The sequence below is a fragment of the Pollicipes pollicipes genome, unplaced genomic scaffold (assembly GCF_011947565.3).
Source record: "Pollicipes pollicipes isolate AB1234 unplaced genomic scaffold, Ppol_2.1 Scaffold_1600;HRSCAF=1878_pilon_pilon_pilon, whole genome shotgun sequence".
In the NCBI taxonomy this organism is placed as follows: Eukaryota; Metazoa; Arthropoda; class Thecostraca; order Pollicipedomorpha; family Pollicipedidae; genus Pollicipes; species Pollicipes pollicipes.
This window is the reverse complement of record NW_023595962.1, coordinates 494,099-513,589: the sequence shown is the minus strand read 5'-3', so window position 1 is coordinate 513,589 and position 19,491 is coordinate 494,099. Positions and strand designations below refer to the sequence as shown.

Below are 19,491 nucleotides of genomic sequence, written 5' to 3'. Positions count from 1 at the left end.
TAGTGAAAGGCAAGGCCACTTTATATTCGTGTATATGTTTAAAAGCATAACTCATACAATTGAAAAACATGCAAAATAATGATGACAAAAATAATTATCAAAATTCATACAACAAAAAACAAATTATTATGACCTCGTTAATATAAGATGTACGTTAGTTTTCACGATCAGCCTCAATATGTTGTGTGTGAGTGTCGTTTTTGATACCGTTCTGCCGCCCGTAAATAGCTGTAGCGCTCTACTAATCAACGATGTTTTCAGAATGGGCGAGATCTCCTTTTTCCGCTTCTTGAAGCCATGGCTCAGAAGTGATTTCCTGTTTCGTCGGACTTCGTTGTACCAATCCCAACAAGAATGTCTAAAGCTTCTTCACGGGTTCACAGATTCGGTGAGCAATTTCCAAACTTTGGCTAAAAAACTCGACTGATGATCATAGGCAAAAACACGGGAGGCAACGCCCCGATTTCAAATGCCTTGCGTACGATACGCGCAGGAAGGTGTTGTGTTAAAATGACACATTCCGTCAGATCCTCCACAAAACACGTGGGCTGTTTAACATGCGTCTTAATTATTGTCGCAACACCCAGGATCTTTTCAACAACCAACTTGAAAACAACTTGTGTCAATCTCGAGTGACGTAGAGCGCATAATTTCATCCTGCTGAAACACCGTCACATTCAAACTGAACCTGACTACGAAACAGGAATCTGTTAGCTCTGAACAGCCACGACACGAGTGCTGTGTCTGTGTGTGAAGATAAACAAGCCTTCATCACGCAACTTGACCCGCGCAGCTAATATGTTATGCTGAAGGGCTTACGTTTGGGTTCGCAACTGGTTGCCTCACCGAGTAGTGCCAAAGCGTTCCCTGGCGCTGCCTGTCCGCGCAAGGATGTTTCTTGCTTGGCGAACAGCTCACATCATTGGTGTTGTTTTCTGTGTTATTGTCTTATTGTTTCTGACTTATTATCTCTGCCCGTGAGCTGCCGTGCGCACGGTGTTTTCACCCGCAACATGTGATAAGCCGCTGGGTTGTGGCTGACCGGAGCGATCTTGATCAGGTGATTCAGTCCAGGAGAGAGGAGCTAAGCAAGTCAAAAGACGCGTCCGAAACTCCACAGACGTCACCACAAGGTACCTGCAGCGTTTTTACAACGTAACATATCGACACTGGCTTGCCGCTCTCACAAAAAAATATCGGCTCAAGTGCGGTGCCTCTTCCATCTCTCAGTGCTGCTGTGTTTTATCGGGTTCAACAAAACGCGTTTAAACAGAGATCGTGTTCCATGTGTTGTTTGACGACTCACTGTTGTGCTTAGATTCGTCGTTAAGCGTAGGTCACCGAGGCCACGGGAAACTCTTAGCCCTGCATTCACGTGACTGGAGGTGGGATGCGGTATTGCCCTGAAGTCTTCGCCCTGCAGCACCGGGAATTCAAACGTGCGACGCGCGTTTCGAATGCCGCCACCCATAGTACGGATTTCCCCGTCCCATCTAGGAAATGCGGTGCCTTTGACGGGGATCGAACCCACCCGAGGCCTTGAATCAACTCGACTTTCTTCGACCCTAGCTATAAGCCGCCATCGGAGCTTTGACCGCTACACCGCTACCATAGCGGCCCGGCGGTGTAGCTAAGCAGCGCCTTGCTTTGCATTCGGGCCACTTGGTTTACTGTCAGTGCCACGTTCAGTACAATGTGAACCAAAATAAGTTTACACCAATATGGACTCACATTCCAGTATATACACACCTTGGGCTTTGGCTCCGAGTCATTTCGAAGTACAATTCCCTTATTTCGCGGTCTCTTCGTACGCTGATCTTCGCCTGCATGTGCATTGCGATAGAGTAAGTCAGCAAGTTTTAAGTACCTCTTTTGACGGGGCTGGATCACGATCCCAAGCTGTGATGATCCACCAAAACCGCCGTCTGTTGGCTTATAACGATGAGGCTATTCGGCATTGCGTTAAGGGCATCGCGCGCGACAGTCATCATTCAGACCCTGTGGACAGGAAGCGGTTGGCACTCTGGGCCCGCTGCTTGCGGCTTCCACCGACCAGCAGCCGTAGAATGAGCTACGTGCATCTGGTAGCTGACGTTGGAGGCCTTCCACAGGCCGGAAGCGGCTGGCGCTGCTGGACCTGCTGCTGGCCTCCACCATTGACGGCCGGCCGCTGAGCGATGCCGACATCAGGGAGGAGGTCGACACGTTCATGTTCGAGGTGGGGGTGATGGTATCCACCGGTGGGCTCATGCGTGCTGTCGATCGTATGTGTGCTTGCCGCCCCTCCCCCTCCCGCCCCCAAAGATCGGGTATGTAGGAGGATGTGCAGGAAGGAAGCTGTCCTCCACGCACGTGGCGTTCACGCCTTGACGTTCCTCTGTGTTCATTCGCATTCTCAGCTCTACAAATACATTAATGCTTATCTACGTGAAAAGAGGACGTCTGGACCGCAACGCAATTTATTCAGTCTTGCGTGCCAGACTGACGACTTACCTGGACATGACGGCCCTGTTACAACGTTACAACGTTACCCTTCACAACGTCTTGAACTTTCTTAGCCCCTTACTCTTCCGCGCTGGTCCGAATCCCTGCGATCTCGAATACTGAACAGCTCTGTTCTAAAGCAGCTCCGCTGGAGACGATCCCGTCTTGAGAAGGCGAGACAGCGTTGTCAAGTGACCGCTCCTACCCGCCTCCAGGGTCACGACACAACTTCGGCCGGCGCCAACTGGACCCTCTACAACCTGGGCCGGCATCCCGGCATACAGCAGAGGGCCTTCGAGGAGGTGCGGGATGTCCTGGGCGACGACGACCGGTGAGAACTGTGAGAGCCTTCTCGGTCGGACGTCGCGCAGTGGCCTGTGAGAACATTAGAGAACCAGGTCATCAGATCGTTCTGTAACAGTCGGTGAGAACCGCGACCACCTTTGAGAGGATTGTGAAACAGCTGGAGAGAGCGTGTGCATTGTACTTGATGCTTAGTGAGAGCTTGAACGGGCCCATTATCTTTGGTGAGAGCACTCACATCGGGGGGGACCGGGATGGCCGGGAGGAGCAGCAGGCAATCCGCTAGGTATCCGTTAAATTCTGAGGTGATATCGGGAGATGTTCTTGGGCTGTCAGTGTCAGTGAAAGTGTTTTCAGGCCCTGTAATTATCAGTGCATGATACAAGTTATCCGACAATCTAAGCAGAAATATAGAGCATATCATGATAAGGGGAAAATCAACACCCGGGTGATCTTGTATATCACAGCCCTTTTTATTCCTGATTGCGACTGGCGATATCGTTTGAATGCCTGGTATCAACCGACACGAGCGTACGATGACATTCAAATGAATGATAGGAGTATCTTCTTTTTTTCTCGGAAAAAGTTGGCTAGATAATTCGTAGGAGCATCTGAATTTGTTGGAAGCGTAGGCAAGTGCAGAAAATTGCTCTGAAACAATTGCAATCACAGAAAATCCCTCGGTGACCTGTAACGACCTCAGGTCGCGTGAGGCTGCGCCGGCGAAGACACCGGAACACCACACACCACACACCAGAACACCACACATACCCGAACACCACAGTTTCACGCATCCTTGAGTGGCTGGTGCATCAGCAGCCTGTGTAAGCCACGGCTAGAGGGATTTAAAACGTTCTCCGATAATAATTAGAAGACCGCATGCGGCGTGAGGTGAGATCAATTGTCCTTGAGAACTGGGTCGATCCAGACACAGAACCCAAATGTAGGTCGTTTGTGTTTTGGTTGACTCGCATGTAATCTGAGCATGCTACCTATGTACAAAGTTTGGCGTGAGACACAAAAATTACTTTAATTAAAAAATTTAATTGATTAATAAATTTAATTTCATTAATAAAATTTAATTTATTAATACAATTTAATTATCAATAATTTAATTTAATAATAGATTTAATTTAATTAATACAATTGTAATCTATTGCACACGTCCTTAATTCTGTCTGTGGCCGGACACCACTACCAAGCCTATCTGATCTTACATATACACGGTTTCCTTTCGGCGTGAAAGGAGGTGGCCATGAGTCAGGCCAAAGACCATGAAAACGGACAGGCAGGGTCATAGCAAAAGCAAACAGTTCTGTGCCCTGAAGCTATGTGACTGGTGACCACAAGGCTCCTTCATTCTAAAAGCCGTATTTGGTAGCCCAAAAACTTCGATGTCGGCCGTGGGTCAGATCAACAATTAGTGGAGCACTTTGCTAACTAGGTTTGGTTATTTGTAAGTAGTCGCATACTTTGAAGGTACGCTGCTACTGATTTTCACGAGGACTTCATTCAATCTTCATAGTTGCCTTCGTTGATGCGATCCATTTTATCATATGTCAAAGGAACTTTTACTTCCATACTGTTACGCAAGAACAGGTAACCAGAGAGGCCCTCCCTCTATCCCAGCAACGCAATGAACCGTGTGTTAACATCAGTAAGCAAAAATAAAGTCGCGGCACTCCCAGCTAGGAATAGGAAACAAACATAAAAACAGGCGAAGAGATGGTGTCGACCCAACAATGCTATCCTTCGGCCCTGGAATAGCAATCTACTGTAAACATCCGGCAACAACTGTCCTCCAGCATGCATGCGCGTAACCTCGACGTCGTTCCACGAATTAAACGTGTATTATGCCTGTCATCCTTGCAACATTGCTGCTTTGGGCCAAGATTACAAATCTCCGTCAGCTTATGCAAATGTCATTCAGCGTCGCATTAAGTTGAGTAATCTTAATCAGTACGTCGCCGATCCTCAATTTTGCTCATTTTCTAAACGCCTGGTGTGGCCTTCCATTGCGAGTCACTAAGGAAAAGAAGTAAGTCAAATTCGGAATCTCCCTATTTCACCCTTCTCTTCCCTCTTCCTCATATTCTGCCTTGCAGTTTCTTATCGTTTTCAAATGGAATACGTAAGTTATTCAGTGCATTAGCGGGGAACGTTATTCACATAGATAAGACAGTAGTAGTAGCCTTATTCCTCGGAAAAACCAGGAGAATGGAAATATAGTTAGGTTGATATTTCGGCAACATGCCTTCATCGAAACAAAAGCAGAAGTGAATAAACGTTTATGTACGTCTACCTGGTTTCCTTCTGCTATTGTTTGGATAAAGGCATGTTGCCGAAATATCAACCTAACTATGTCTCCATTCTCCTGGTTTTTCCGGGTAATAAGGTATCTATCTGTATCTATCACTGTATCTATCACTGTATCTATGTTTTCAACTGAAACAACAAATCTGTCGTCCAAAGGCAAAAGACTTAAGTGCTATGTTAACTGATGGCTCTCAGACCATTTTGCCTTTTTACGGCAGCAATGTCCACGCGAATCAGATCAAATGTCAAAACAGCTTGAGGAGTTCCGGCTGGAGCCTCCGTGTCACCCCACAGGCCTGTGACGCGCGAGGACCTGTCGCAGCTGCAGTACCTGGAGATGGTGATCAAAGAGTCGCTGCGGCTCTTCCCGCCCGTGCCCATGATCGGACGCCGGCTCAACTCGGACGTCGTCATCGGTGAGGCCGGTGACCTGGTGACCTGACCTGGCCGGTGACCTGGTGACTTGATGACATGGACTGGTCACCTAATGACCTCCTCGGTTGCATGGTGATCTGACCTCGTGATATGACACGGTAAGCTGGTGACCAGGTGAGAGAAGACCGGTTCAGTGGTGAGCGTGCCAGGAATTCCTGCGATAAATTTATTTTATATATCTAAAAAATCCGTCAATGCCACGAACGAGGCACTTGTAATGTGGACGCATAATTGCATCCGTCTTCGTTTTCATGCAGCCGTTTTCAACACAGCAGGACAAGCTTTGTAAACGTTTGACAAAAGTCGTAATTTTACCATCAGCTGCAGCGTTCTCTTTGCACCTTTCTCTCGCCGAGCGTTCCTCTGCAGCGTTCTCTTGCCAAGCGTTTTTATTACGCCATTCTTTCGCCGAGCGTTCTCGCTGCAGCGTTCTCTCGCTTAGCGTTCTCTCGCTTAGCGTTCTCACTGCAGCATTCTCTCGCCGAGTGTTCTCGCTGCAGCGTCTCCTCGACGAGAGCTCGCTCTGCAGCGTTCTCTCGCCGGGTGTTGTCGGCGCCGGTCAGCACCGGTCTTCCGCTGGTCAGCGCCGGGGTGTCGTTGCTGCAGATGGGTGCAGCGTGCCGCAGCGGTGCAGGATCGGCCTCCTGGTGTACGCCATCCACCGTGACCCGCGCCACTGGCCCGACCCGGACACGTTCGATCCGGAGCGGTTCAGCCCCGAGGCCTCGCGCGGCCGCCACCCCTTCAGCTACGTGCCGTTCTCAGCCGGGCCACGCAACTGCATCGGTAAGCGGCGCGCCGGCGGGAGGGACGGGACGGGACACGGACACGGGATACGATGCGGGACGCGCGGACGCGGTATACGGAACGTGGAACGTGGGATGCGGACGCGGGACGCGGGACACGGGACGCGGGATGTGGGACGCGGGACACGGAACATGACCCTTGCCGGCAGAGGCTGTTCGGAGCAGCGCCCCACTGGCTTGTCACGAACACCTTGTGGGCTGTCAGTTCGGGGTCAGACTCGAGATAACCCTTCAATGCGAAACGTGTTTCGCGAGCTAATCCACGTTTTCAGAAGTGGCAAAGTCCAGCTCGTTAAATTTGGAAAAGCAGAGCTGGTGAAAATTGCGATGCATGTTAACGTCAAACCAGAATGTATATGTCTGTCCTGAATGTTCTTCTTTTCGAACATAGGCGTTGCGTGTAATGCATCCGATCAATTTGTGCTGATCGGTTCCAACCAACCACCAAAGCTCGGCCTACAATTTGAGGATTATCTTTGATTTAATCCAGAGCAGCCCTAAAGCCCAACCGTATCCGTCGCCAAATGAAAGTCATGAGAAATAATCCGGAAGGCCGACATGTGCCTTGTTGGATCTATCGGCTTCTCTGGTGCCTTCTCTGTCGGCTTCTTTGGTGCCTTCTCTGTCGGCTTCTCTGGTGCCTTCTCTGTCGGCTTCTCTGGTGCCTTCTCTGTCGGCTTCTCTGGTGCCTTCTCTGTCGGCTTCTCTGGTGCCTTCTCTGTCGACTTCTCTGGTGCCTTCTCTGTCGGCTTCTCTGGTGCCTTCTCTGTCGGCTTTTCTGGTACCTTCTCTGTCGGCTTCTCTGGTACCTTCTCTGTCGGCTTCTCTGGTGCCTTCTCTGTCGGCTTCTCTGGTGCCTTTTCTGTCGGCTTCTCTGGTGCCTTCTCTGTCGGCTTCTCTGGTACCTTCTCTGTCGGCTTTTCTGGTGCCTTCTCTGTCGGCTTCTCTGGTGCCTTTTCTGTCGGCTTCTCTGGTGCCTTCTCTGTCGACTTCTCTAGTGCCTTCTCTGTCGGCTTCTCTGGTGCCTTCTCTGTCGGCTTCTCTGGTGCCTTCTCTGTCGGCTTCTCTGGTGCCTTCTCTGTCGACTTCTCTCGTGCCTTCTCTGTCGGCTCCTCTGTCGGTTTCTCTGGTGCCTTCTCTGTCGACTTCTCTGGTGCCTTCTCTGTCGGCTTCTCTGGTGCCGCGACTGTAAATCCAGCAGGGATGTCCGCTTGACTGCTACCAAAGTATGCCGCAGGCTTTGGAATTGGTGCTGCAGGTAGCTGGCTCGTTTTCGTCTGTGGGCGACGTGATGGACTCACGCCGTGCATGCCAATGCTGCGGTAGGGGAAACAGGAATACTGAAGTGGTCTGAAGTATCTGTCTGAAGCAGACAAACAACAATCAGTTTGGCTGCATTTTTTGTACCAGGGCGCGATATATGGCAGCTCCGCGCAGCAGAATAACGTAATATCTCATTACTTGTGGGCTCAAATATACAAGCATCAGTCACACACTCGCAGTTTGTTCCTTGACGAAGTAAGAAATGTGCCTTGGCGAGCTAAACCTTATAGTTAGTTAGGAGCTCAGAATCCTAAAGAATAATCCAGAAAAGAGTCAAAGCACTGCAGGTCCATCACAGGTGACGCTACCCGGAATGTGTGCACCCGAAGCCATGAATCGGCTTCCATTTGCCAAAGAGCAGACTCGCCCGTGGTTTGCGCTTTTGGAGTCGAAACCAGGCAGCTAGCGACTGGGGTGCGTTTTGCACAAACACTGGCCTCATTCGCGTTTAGTGCTGTATCAGTTTATAAAAATTTGCAACGTAGCTTTTCATGACCTGCAGGACAAAAGTTCGCGCTGATGGAGGAGAAGGTGTTGATCGCCACTGTCTGCGCAACTTCAAGATCACGTCGCACGACAAGCGGGAGGACATCAAGCTGCGCGCTGACGTCATCCTCAGACTTGAAGGTGGTCTCTGGCTCAGCTTCGCGCCGCGTCACTGATGACGTCACTCGTCCCGTCACACGCCGCGTCACTGATGACGTCACTCGTCCCCGTCACACCGGCCGGCCGACACGACGTAAACGCAGACGCACGCCATCGAGCGCCACATTCGAGCTGCCTTTGCTCCTTCGACTGGGCCACTGCCTATGCCACAGCCGCCACACATTTGTCACAAAACTGGTACGGACGTCAGCACTAGTGCTTAAGCAACTAAAGTACGTAGTACTAAACACGGTGCCCAAATACTTAAGTGGCTAATACTAAAAAATACCTGAGAACTAAATCGCTATTCTAAAGAAATGTTAAAGTACTTAGTACTAAAAATTGCTTAGTACCAAAGTACTTTATTCTTATGTGACAGATGCGTGACAGATGTGTGACAGATGTGGGCAGATGTGTGAAGGATGTGTGACAGATATGCAGCAGATGTGTGTGGGGCTTGCTGACCGCGGAAGACAGGGCCCGAAAGCTTGGCAGTCGTGCCCGTGCGCAGGGTAGCATGAACTTATATGAAAAGCGTCATACCGGATGAACATGTGAATACGAGCCGGATGCACATGTGAACACCAACCGGATACGCGTGCAGATGAACACGAGCCAAGAGATGTCGAGTGGTACGTGTAATAAGAATATTTGTACCTCGATATGTGATACGGGAATATGATTAGAAGCTTGCCATATCGCAGCTGCACTCCCTCGCCCCGGGAGTGTTGCTATAATAGCTGGGACTCATCCTAGTCTTCAAGCAGACTGCCAGTAACAGCGTAAAACAGACCGCCAATTCGTGTGAACAGATTGCCCAATCGGTGTGAACAGGCCGCCCAATTCGTGTGAACAGATCGCCCAATCGGTGTGAACAGACCATCCAATTCGTGTGAACAGATCGCCCAATCGGTGTGAACGGCAGTCTAGGTCGTTCGGGACTTGACCGACTCGCTGGTCCTCCACGTTCCTTTCGCAGTGGTAAGTATTCGGAACCTACTTGGGAGCAATATAATAATGAATGTTGCGTATCATGATAGCATAAGCGTATACATGCGAAATATACGGTATACGCCTTCGATATCACCGATATCCCTGATGCTGTGGCAAGCGGCATCCTCTTCCAGAATCTGGTCAGACCTCGTGCTGCCATCCACATGCGACTGTGGTAGTGGACGCTGTGGTATCTCGTCCACCATCCGTTTCCAGCGGTTGCTTCTGACATCCTACTGCCATCATACACGTGTGTAAATCCACGCTGCACTTCAGAACGCTTAACACATTGCGCATGTCACACATCGCATGCGCGATTGCATGCATCCAACGCACACACATTCCTAAGGCATTTTGTGAAGATCCGACATCCCGTTTGTAGTGGTTGACGCGTCTGGCGTTAACCACTGCGCGTCTGGGAAATCAGAGGTACGAGGTTCCCCGCGGTGCCCGCCCTTCCTGCCAGGGTGAGAGGCAGGTGACGCCACATAGCCTCAGCAGCTGTGTGCGTCGTAAAGCCCAATGACAAGAACCGCCGACCTGCTCCACTTTTGGCTGCCGTCGTACCACGTGTACAAAACTCATCGAATAGGCCTCCTGAACTCTTCCACATCCCCTCACCCCCCATTTACTTACTTCGCCGAGACCGTGACGTGTACGTCTACGTGTACCACTTGATGTTTCCCGTCAGTTAGTTGGAGTTGATTTGACTTGACTTGACTTGACTTGTAGTATGACGTGTGATAGTACGCCGTGTAGTAAGTATGACGTGTGATATACTCCGGCGGGTGCGCGATTTGCGATCCAACAGGGCTTGTTTGGTTCCGCTGTCGGTCTCATAAAGGGCTCAAATGTCTCTTTAAATCCTCTTGATTATCTGCTGCAGAGAGCTGCTACCGTTAATATCGCATACAAGTATGGGGAAAAGTGAGCCACGTACCAGGTATCTATACATACACCCAAACAAAATTTTAGGGTCTCCTTCACCACATTCTTCACCACCCTCACCACCTTCTCTTTCATCAACCACCACACACGGCATGGAAGGAAGTCTGCGAGGAATTCGCGATAAGCCAGTCCGTGAAGAGCAAGAGCGGAGGTTTTAAAGTTCAAGAGGTTATTATGCTGACTTCTCGAGCTTCAATATGCCAGGAGGTGCTGGTTAAATGGCGTTGTAGAGCGCACACTTGTAAACATTGTCAATTCCCGATGGTTCAAGCTGTGCTTATCATCACCAGTGAACAAAGATAAAGAAGGTTAAGGAAAAATCTCGATTTTGCAGCCAATACACGTGAATCCAGGAAATGCTCCTAACCAGTGCAGCAGCGGGGTGCAGTTTCACAAAATGAGTTGAAGGGGATGAGCATTAAAATGGCCAAACCGCACGTAAAATATGTCACGAACAGATGTCTCCCAAGAGTTAGCCCATTTCGTCCCAAAAATGGGGGGAGGGATGCTGGAGCCCAAGTTGGGAGCAGGGCAATCGAAAGGGAAGCTGCATCCCTGCTGTGGAGACACTGCCGCTAAAAAGATATCACATGACTAAATCACTCGAGCTCCCACATTATAGCATCCAATGCACTGATCTACGCGAACGGCCGCACCCAAGAAAACCGGGTAAGCCATCAAGTTACGACGACTCCTGCCGAAATTAAGTTTGAAAAACTACTTAACACGAACATTGCACGGTCCCCACGACATCCCGAGTGTCCAGACTCTCACGTCCCAGCACCCAACAGCTGGCGCTGCTAAGAGGCGGGCCGAAACACAGACGGCTCAGGCGAAGGGTTCCAATGACACGTGGCGAGCCTCAAGATCGACATGAAGTGATGGCAGGAGGAGCGGAAGAGGGCGGCGGCCCCAGCGACACCCAGGCACAAATGGGCCGCGCTAGTGCGCGGGACTTTGTGGAGGCGAAAAAACAAGATAAATCTCCCCCCAAGCGGAATGGCCGTCAGCAAAAGCAGGCCATAAGCAGGACCACGACATCCAGTCCGGGATACGCGGCGGCTAGCGCACGGAGGTGTGCGACGGGCTTTGTCGCGGCTCGTCAGCGACCGTCCGACGAAAGTCTGGAGGTGGGGGGGGGGGGGGGTGACGGAGCATGATGTGGGCGTGACGTGACGTGACGCTGGCGAAAACAGCGCTGGAGAAGGACAACACTGGACCAGACTGGCCCTGAACTGCTTTGGACCGGACGGTAAGCTGCGGAAGCCTGACGGTGCCGGCAGAAGAGTCGCTGATCATGCTCCGCAAAATAATAGGTGATCTTCGATAGATCGTCGATGATATATAAGAATGCATTCTATTCGATAGATTAAGATAAGATCTATAGGATAAGATAAGATAAGATAAATCGTATTGAATCGCTGGACATGTGTCCGGCGGCTGGCTTCAGAAGCCTGGTGCAATCGCAGTCTTTGATGCCTTTCGCAATCGTTCCAGTCTGCAAGCAAGCGCATGTTGTGGACATTGTGGACATAATACACAGATCTTCATAAGAGCTTCTTGTATCAACAGGGAAAGACGTGCGGAATCCTGCGGGGAGAGGCGAGAGAAGGAAAGGAAACACTTTTCTCAGTGAGGAAAAGGCAACATCGTCTTCATCTCCTCTCGCCGCTGCCCGGCGAGGTCCCCGCATGCATGTTGTCTCTTGAGCTCTGCAAACCACAGCCGTAACTTTTCTAGGCATAATCTGATTAGCCGGCTTGCCCCCCACACACAGACTCTCGCTCTCGCTCTTGCTCTCGCTCTCTCGCAATCTCGCTCTTGTCCTCTTGCTCTCTTCCTCTCGCCCCCTCTCTCCACGTCACCACCATGACGTCACGCGGACGACATGATCGTAATGACGTCATGGGCTCAGATATTTTTGAATATGTGTTCATTCATCCAGTAAAAACGCTCATTTTTAGATTATAGGCACACTGCCATGTTAGCGGTACGCTACAATGCTGTCTGCAAGGAACCCGTCAGATCTTATGTGATTTTCTGTTGTTGTAAAAAACGGAGGTAACAGTGCTTGTAGAACATCGATATGTTTTCATTGTTGTGTGAATCTGTACCATAAGTAGACCTGTTCGTCGTGCGTGGAGTGCGTGTGAAGCAATCAGCTCTGGGCAAATTTCTTCAAACGCAGGTTCCTTGCAACTAGTCATCAGAACGCTTGCCTTGTTATCACAATTGATGCTTTGCGAACTTCATCTTTTCCTCAGGCGGCGAGCCTCTTGAACTCATCGGGTGGTTAGCAACACACTACTATTGAGTGCTCCATCTTTCAACAGCTGCTTGCCAAGCTATCTCAAGCTCTCACAGTTTGTGTGTCCTTTGCGATTGCGTTTACTGTAACTGTATGTGTATACAGTTACAGTAAACAAACATATATATTATTGCAGCGGCTCACAACCGCCCAAAATAAATGATGTTATTGAGGAGGGTTGGACGGAATATTCGACATAGATGAAGTAGTATTGTGATGATGGAATAGTGAATGGTTGGACGAAATATCCAACTTAGCTGGAACATAGACTTATCCACTGCCTGGTATCATGTGGCATGGAATAATCTATGGCGGGAGCGAAACTGAATTTTGAATTAAACCTCGCCCTAATAGAATTGGGGTTAATGTGTCCCCCCCCCCTACCTAAGTTCTTAGGAACACAGCACGGCGATCTACAGCCTGAGAGAGCGGCGGGCGGCAACCTACGATGCCACAGACGCACGCGGCGAACAGACATTCAAATGACGCGTCCAATCTTTGGAGCATGTTTCAAAGCATACTCTGTTGAAACCTCGGGACTAGTTGCGTCTTATGATGGCACTGGGTAGTGCCACTGCAGCACCGTCAAGCATGGGTGCCGATTTCTCAAAATGATTCGGAGGGGGAATGGAGTCTTAGAAATCGCCATAGCGAGACAGTTGCGACAGATTTTTGGATGTTGTGGACTTGCGTTCTCGTTCTCCATCATATATGTATATATATATATATATATATATTATATATATATATATATATATATATATATATATACATATTTATATATATATGCATTATATATATATATACATATATATTACACATATATGTATATATATATATATATACATAAATATATATATATATATATATATATATATATATATATATATATATATATATATATATATATATATATATATATATATATAATGCAATATTTGTTTTGACAGCTGCTGTGCGTAGCTACAGCAATCACGTGTGAACACCTGGCTGTTGCGATCAGCTTCCTATAAACGCACCATTGCTGTTGCTAAAAGTAACCCAACGGTAATACGCGCTTGTAACCTATTGAGGAAGTGCAGGTTAGGAGCTTTGCCAAGCACCGACAGGAGGGATCAACTGCGTGCATTATATTGTCACGAGTAATAGAAATGGTCCAACTTCTTTCTCGTGCTGGATCGCAGGCAAACAAGACCGTGAACAAAGAGAAATAAAGGTCGACACATTGAGTTACGCATGCTTAACAGCGACAGACAATGCAACAACAAACAAATTTGAACTGAAAAATCAGAAGCTGAAACTTAGATCTATAAATACATCAACGTTATTATATCATTTTGGTACTTTTGAGTCGCACATCCGTCAGCATCAGCCATTGAAGGAATTGATATGAATTGCCGCAATGTCAGACAGTGTTGTTTCACGGACACTTTAAATACCAGGGAGCGGATTCCATTTCAGCGTCGGGGATGTCTGGTTGATTGGACCTGATAAGAGTCTGCCTAGCCGTACATAAGTAGAAATCATCGAAACGGAATTAAGTGTCACATCGTTTTCACCAAGTATAAATGATGTAACTAAGCGGACACTTTTGAAATTAAACTGGCACGTCATGCCGCATGGAATACGCCATAAGGCGCACAACCCATGCACTTATTGCTTTTTCCGCCGCCGCTGCAAAACGCCGGCAATCAGCCGGATTTAATGCCACCACAGCGACCCCCGACCTGCAACATATGGCTCATAAAGCCCCGACTGGCGCCTCGTCACCAGACACGTCGCCCCAGGGACAGCCCCAGCTGTGTGAGGGGCGACACGTGACCTGGTTCTGCCCGCAGACCGGTTATAGCTGAGCTTCAGTAATGTAGCGTTGCAACGGGCCTGCTCACTGCTCGTATCGTCGAATGCGGCTTTTGCGTCGTTTTCAGAGCAACAGTTACAATCTAATTTGATAGACCCGAGGACAAGCGATGGGCTTCACTCCTGCTCATCCCTGTTTTCGTGCATTTCAGATTTGGTAGCAAATAAGACCCCTGTCTCATGATACTATTATGAAAAGGGCTTATTTTTCTTTACCACTTTAACTCAATCATACGTTATGCCAATTTGCAAATGCGGGGAAACCTTTCGAAGCATAACATTTGGCTATATTCAATCAATTGACTGCAACATCACTAAGCTCTTTCAAGTTGTCGACAGAGCTGTAAATTTAAAGTCTGCTTCCATCCAGCAGCAGAGAGTGCGGTTCCTGACCCGAAATCTGACCGGACCGACGCCAGCGGCTCTGCTCAAGGATTGGCGCTGGGACCAGTCCTGTCCATGCTTCTCGTCAACTATTTACCAGGAGTGCGAGTCGCGGTCAGAATGTTCACGGATGACATCAAGGTGTTGGTATTGTGCAGGAGGTATTGGTATTGTACTGGTATTGGTACTGTTGGTGTTGTACACAATACCAACAATACCAACAATATTGTTGGTATTGTGTCGCGGGGCTCCTCGCCGCTTCTCCTCTCTAGGTTGACCTCGATAACCTGGTGAAATGATCGGAGGAGTACGATTGCTCCCATGCAACGCATTCACGTGCAAAGCATTGCACATCAGCACTTGCAACCGGCGACCGGCCCTACTTTCCAAACGGCGCCAAAATCGCATCCGTACCTACTGAAAAGTACCCTGAAGTTTTCGTGGGGGCTCATGCAGGCTCACGCCCCATGTGCACAAGCTAGAGGAAGTTTATAAGACCCACCAGATGCTGGCGGTCGTGAGACCGTCATCCGCCAATGTTGACGTCTTCACGCCGCCGCTGTTGTCAGGACCACGGTGTTCCGCTCTGGCGCAGCTATTCGAGGTTGTGGCAGCATCACCTTTCCTTTTTTTCTTTCAAACTTTTTGGACTTTTTCAAACTAGATCAGGAGCGGCTGGAGCGGGTTCAGTGGCAAAGTACCCGTCTTGCCCGAGAAGTAAGACGCCGGTCATATTCTGGGAAACTCAGACTCCTGCAACTGCCTCTGCTGTACTACCGACGTCGCACGGAAGACATGGTTGCGGTGTTCCAGATGTTTCACAGAGACATGTCCTTGCCGGTGGACGGGTTTCTGAAGCCTCACGGCGCGGAAGTGACAAGACGACACCAAAGCAGCTTGGAAGCCCTCAAGTCACGACCACCGTCCGTCGGAACTCATTCAGCTCCTGGGTATTGTTGGAATTATTATTGTATTATTATTGTATTATTATATATTATTATTGTGTTATATAATATTAGTATTGTATAATTATATATTATTGGTGTGTTATATGATATTATTGTATTATTATATATTATTATTGTGTTATATGATATTATTATTGTATTATTATATATCATTATTGTGTAATATAATATTATTATTACATTATTATTGTATTATTGGAACGTTCATCGATCGGCTATACTGTCGTCATCCGCAGGTGATTGGTTTAAAACTAAGCCAGATTTACGCCGGGTTGGCATCATGCGCGACAATCCCACACTGACCACATCGTTAAAATGAGGTTGTGCGGTTAGTTGAAAGGGATTTCGAAAAGACCGGGATCCACAGACCAAGTGGCCTTTTAATTCCGGCTCATCACCGTGTTGTAACTAATGTAATTAATTTGAGAACCAGTAGTTTGGAACTTGTTGGGAGAACTGACGATATAAATCCAATGTTGTTCGGATCCCGCGGTTCAAATTTGACTCTGAACTCATCTAGTCTTGCTGCATGTTGCCAACGGGCGTTCTAACAAGCCTACAGTCAGGCGGCCTGAATGTTTGCCCGGCTCAACACGCTTCGGTATGGTTTCCCAGCTGACACAAAAGAAAAAGCCACGCACGTCACCCACAACACTCGCACCACCGCCCGTACGAATGCAACTGTCGTGCGACCGCTGGCAAATGCTGCGCCAGGATTTGAAAACCACTGGGCAACCGGTCCGACCCCAGCCAGATCAGACTCGTCTCTTGCAAAAGCATCTGCGGAAAAACACGCCGCATGTTCGGCTGAGCACGAACTTGGCTCATCGTGGTCAGCACCGCAGCTCAGTCATTTTATGCAATGGAATGGGTCTTGACAGGGCCCAGGCCGGGCTGTGCTGCTGCAAAATTTGCCCAGCCGGTGCTCCGACAAATTTCAGACAGGCGAAGGGGCGGAGTCAGAGCCCGGGTAAGGTGGGGAGAGGAATAGGGTTGACAAAAGGCTTCCTTTCTTGTGAAAGACCCCCCACCCCACAACAAATTGGATCAGCGGATATGGCCCACCTGATTTTAAGTGGCAAGATTTTCTTCGCTCTATTTACTATCTGCCCACTATCACTGAAACAGAAGCCAGGAGGCATTAAAAATGCATTTCTGCTCGAATTTTGAAGTAAATGATATGAAAGAACCAGGCGCTAAATGACCATATATAACAAACATCCAGCAGCACTCATTTGTGAGGGTTCAGCGTAATTTTCTACCCCACTCAAGAGCTGCGCCGAAATTTTCCTGGCTTGTGCAGAGCTCTGTGAATCAAGGTTGCATTAAATTGGTCAACCCATGCTCGTCTTGGAATGTTAAACCTTTGCTCAGAATTGAATGGTGGAAAATGCAGTTTTTGTAACCATATGGACGGTTTTATGTGATCACATGATTATGTGATATATATATATATATATATATATATATATATATATATATATATATACATATATTTATATAACAAATATATAACACATAACAAATAACCCGACGCCCGACGTTGCAGTCCTCCATGGGCCGCGCGGCGTCGGCCCGCGGCTAACACTAGACGTTGACCAGCGGGATGGCAGACCGATGACATCTCTGGGAAAGTATCTTTAAACATCTTAGGTCTATTAGGTCTATATATTTCATGTTTGGTCTTTAGGTTATTTCTAGGCCTTTTGTCATAGGTCTATGTTTTTCCCAATTCGTATACTTGAAATTGGCAATCCGGGAGTATGCTTCGCCTGTGTAATTTTTGAATGGTGGTATGAGGAACGAATAAACATTTACGTCACCCGCGAACCGGTGCTGGCATCTGGTGGCAGAGTGAAGCATGTAGAAGTAGAACCTCTACTTTCGTGTTGCTGTTGCTGGTTGAGTCCGTTCAGAGGACAATAGCAAAATTATGTAGATGAGGTCGGCAAATTTCAAGGTTTCTTCCCAGGGTGGACGGGTAACGGTTGGCCACGATTTCGCGTGCTTATATTCGACCGATTTTTCAGTTTCCGATAAGGCGTCGTATCATAATAATGGATTTGTTGCAGTCGGTAGAAACTGAAGCATGCTGAGTAATGCCAAAATTCTTAGACAATAGCACAAAACTAACCCAGAGTCGACAAGACATGTGAATCGTGTAATAAAGAAACAGCTTGCATGGGAAGCAGAAGATCCTCACATAAGCCGGGCACGCACATGCAGTTTTAGAAATATGCTTAACTCGGTCAGCTGCACTTAAATGAGGCATCGCAAATTGTCTTTTTAAGTTTGTTTTATCTGTAAACGATCAGCAGAAGCCATTTGAAATTGAGGTGATGTTTTAGTTACCATTTTATAATGTTCTGCTCTTACTTAATCTCCAGAAGGTGAAGGACATACTCACCCTTGGGGACAAGTCGGACATTGTGGTGGGGTGGGCAGAGGCCCCGTCCAAAAGGATACAGTAGTGTTCCTGAAGACATTATGAGAATATTATGTTTAATTATTGGTATTGTCAAAGTATTGTGGTCAAATGATATTTCCACTGCAGCGTCAGCTACTTTAAATAGAAATTCTGAATTTCTCGGATGGATTTCGAGAAAACGAGCAATTCTGATCAATCGCACGCTTTCCATGAATGAGAGTACAGGATGGTGTGATACTCCTCTTAACGAAGCCATGCGTTATAATGTTATGCTCAAAATACTTTAAGCTGTATACCATTGTACCTTGAATTGAACAGTGCATACGTAAGTGCAGGTGTTCGGCTGGTGTCGCTACAAGACGCGGTCTCGTATGCGTGAGGTTGTAAATCTCAGAAAGCGCGATTTTCTGGAAAGTTTGACGCTTGAACTTGCATAATGCGATCAATTACTGACTTAAAAGCATACAACTTGTCGTCAATTGCGAGATCTCGTCGAACGAATCCACAGGCATTTTCGCTAGGCTATATATTATTTTGGTCAATATGTATATAATATTACATATATATATATATATATATATATATATATATATAGATATATATATATATATATATATACTAGTTTGGAAACGGCAGGGGGATAGCTGTGCTCGACCCCACGCCTACCCCTTATCAGTTCACATTATAAAAAACGGTCAATCAGGGCGAGGGGTAAGATATCAAGCAACTTGGTGCAAACTTCTCAAAACAGACTTCACAGCGGTAAGTCAACACACAACTCATATCACTGTATCCAACACTGTTATCACTGTTATCACTGTTACACCTTCAGCTGACAGACCTCATGAACTAAGAAGCGGCACTCGAAAATTAATTCTGCAGCACGCCCACGGCCGCTCCCCCCCCCCCCCCCCTCCCCCACCCAAGCCGTCAACATCGGCCGCTCAGGACAAACACGAGAAAAGGCTGGTGGGACGGGCGTCGGCCCGGAAACGCGTCGGCCGCCCCCCCCCCCCCCCCCCCCACCCTTCCTGCCGAATGCGGAAGCGAGTCGTCGGCGCCGGTTGAAGCCGACGGCGACACCGGGCCAGCGGCACGCGGCACGCGGCGGCCGCGATCGTTAGGGGCTCTCTGCGCAGCCGCACACGACGCCGCACCGGGGCCGCACGCACGAGCGGTGCACACGCGGCGGGTGCGGCGGGCGCGGCCGACCGAGCGGGGAGGTCCGGTGCGGCGCGCGGGTGGCGGGTGTGGTCAGCAGAGCGGGTGTGCTGGCCCCGGGGCGGGCTG

General features: G+C 48.5%; 1 protein-coding gene across 1 annotated transcript; it reads left to right on the top strand.

The window, feature by feature from the left end:
- The first annotated feature begins 34 nt into the window (after window positions 1–34).
- On the top strand, window positions 35–8,374 carry LOC119098772 (cytochrome P450 4C1-like). The gene is given in 8 exon segments (XM_037221844.1): window positions 35–388; window positions 1,061–1,133; window positions 2,112–2,218; window positions 2,700–2,815; window positions 5,398–5,519; window positions 6,145–6,324; window positions 8,170–8,208; window positions 8,211–8,374. Coding segments are annotated over 8 exon segments (966 nt in total). The 5' UTR covers window positions 35–178; the 3' UTR covers window positions 8,330–8,374.
- Window positions 8,375–19,491: the final 11,117 nt, after the last annotated feature.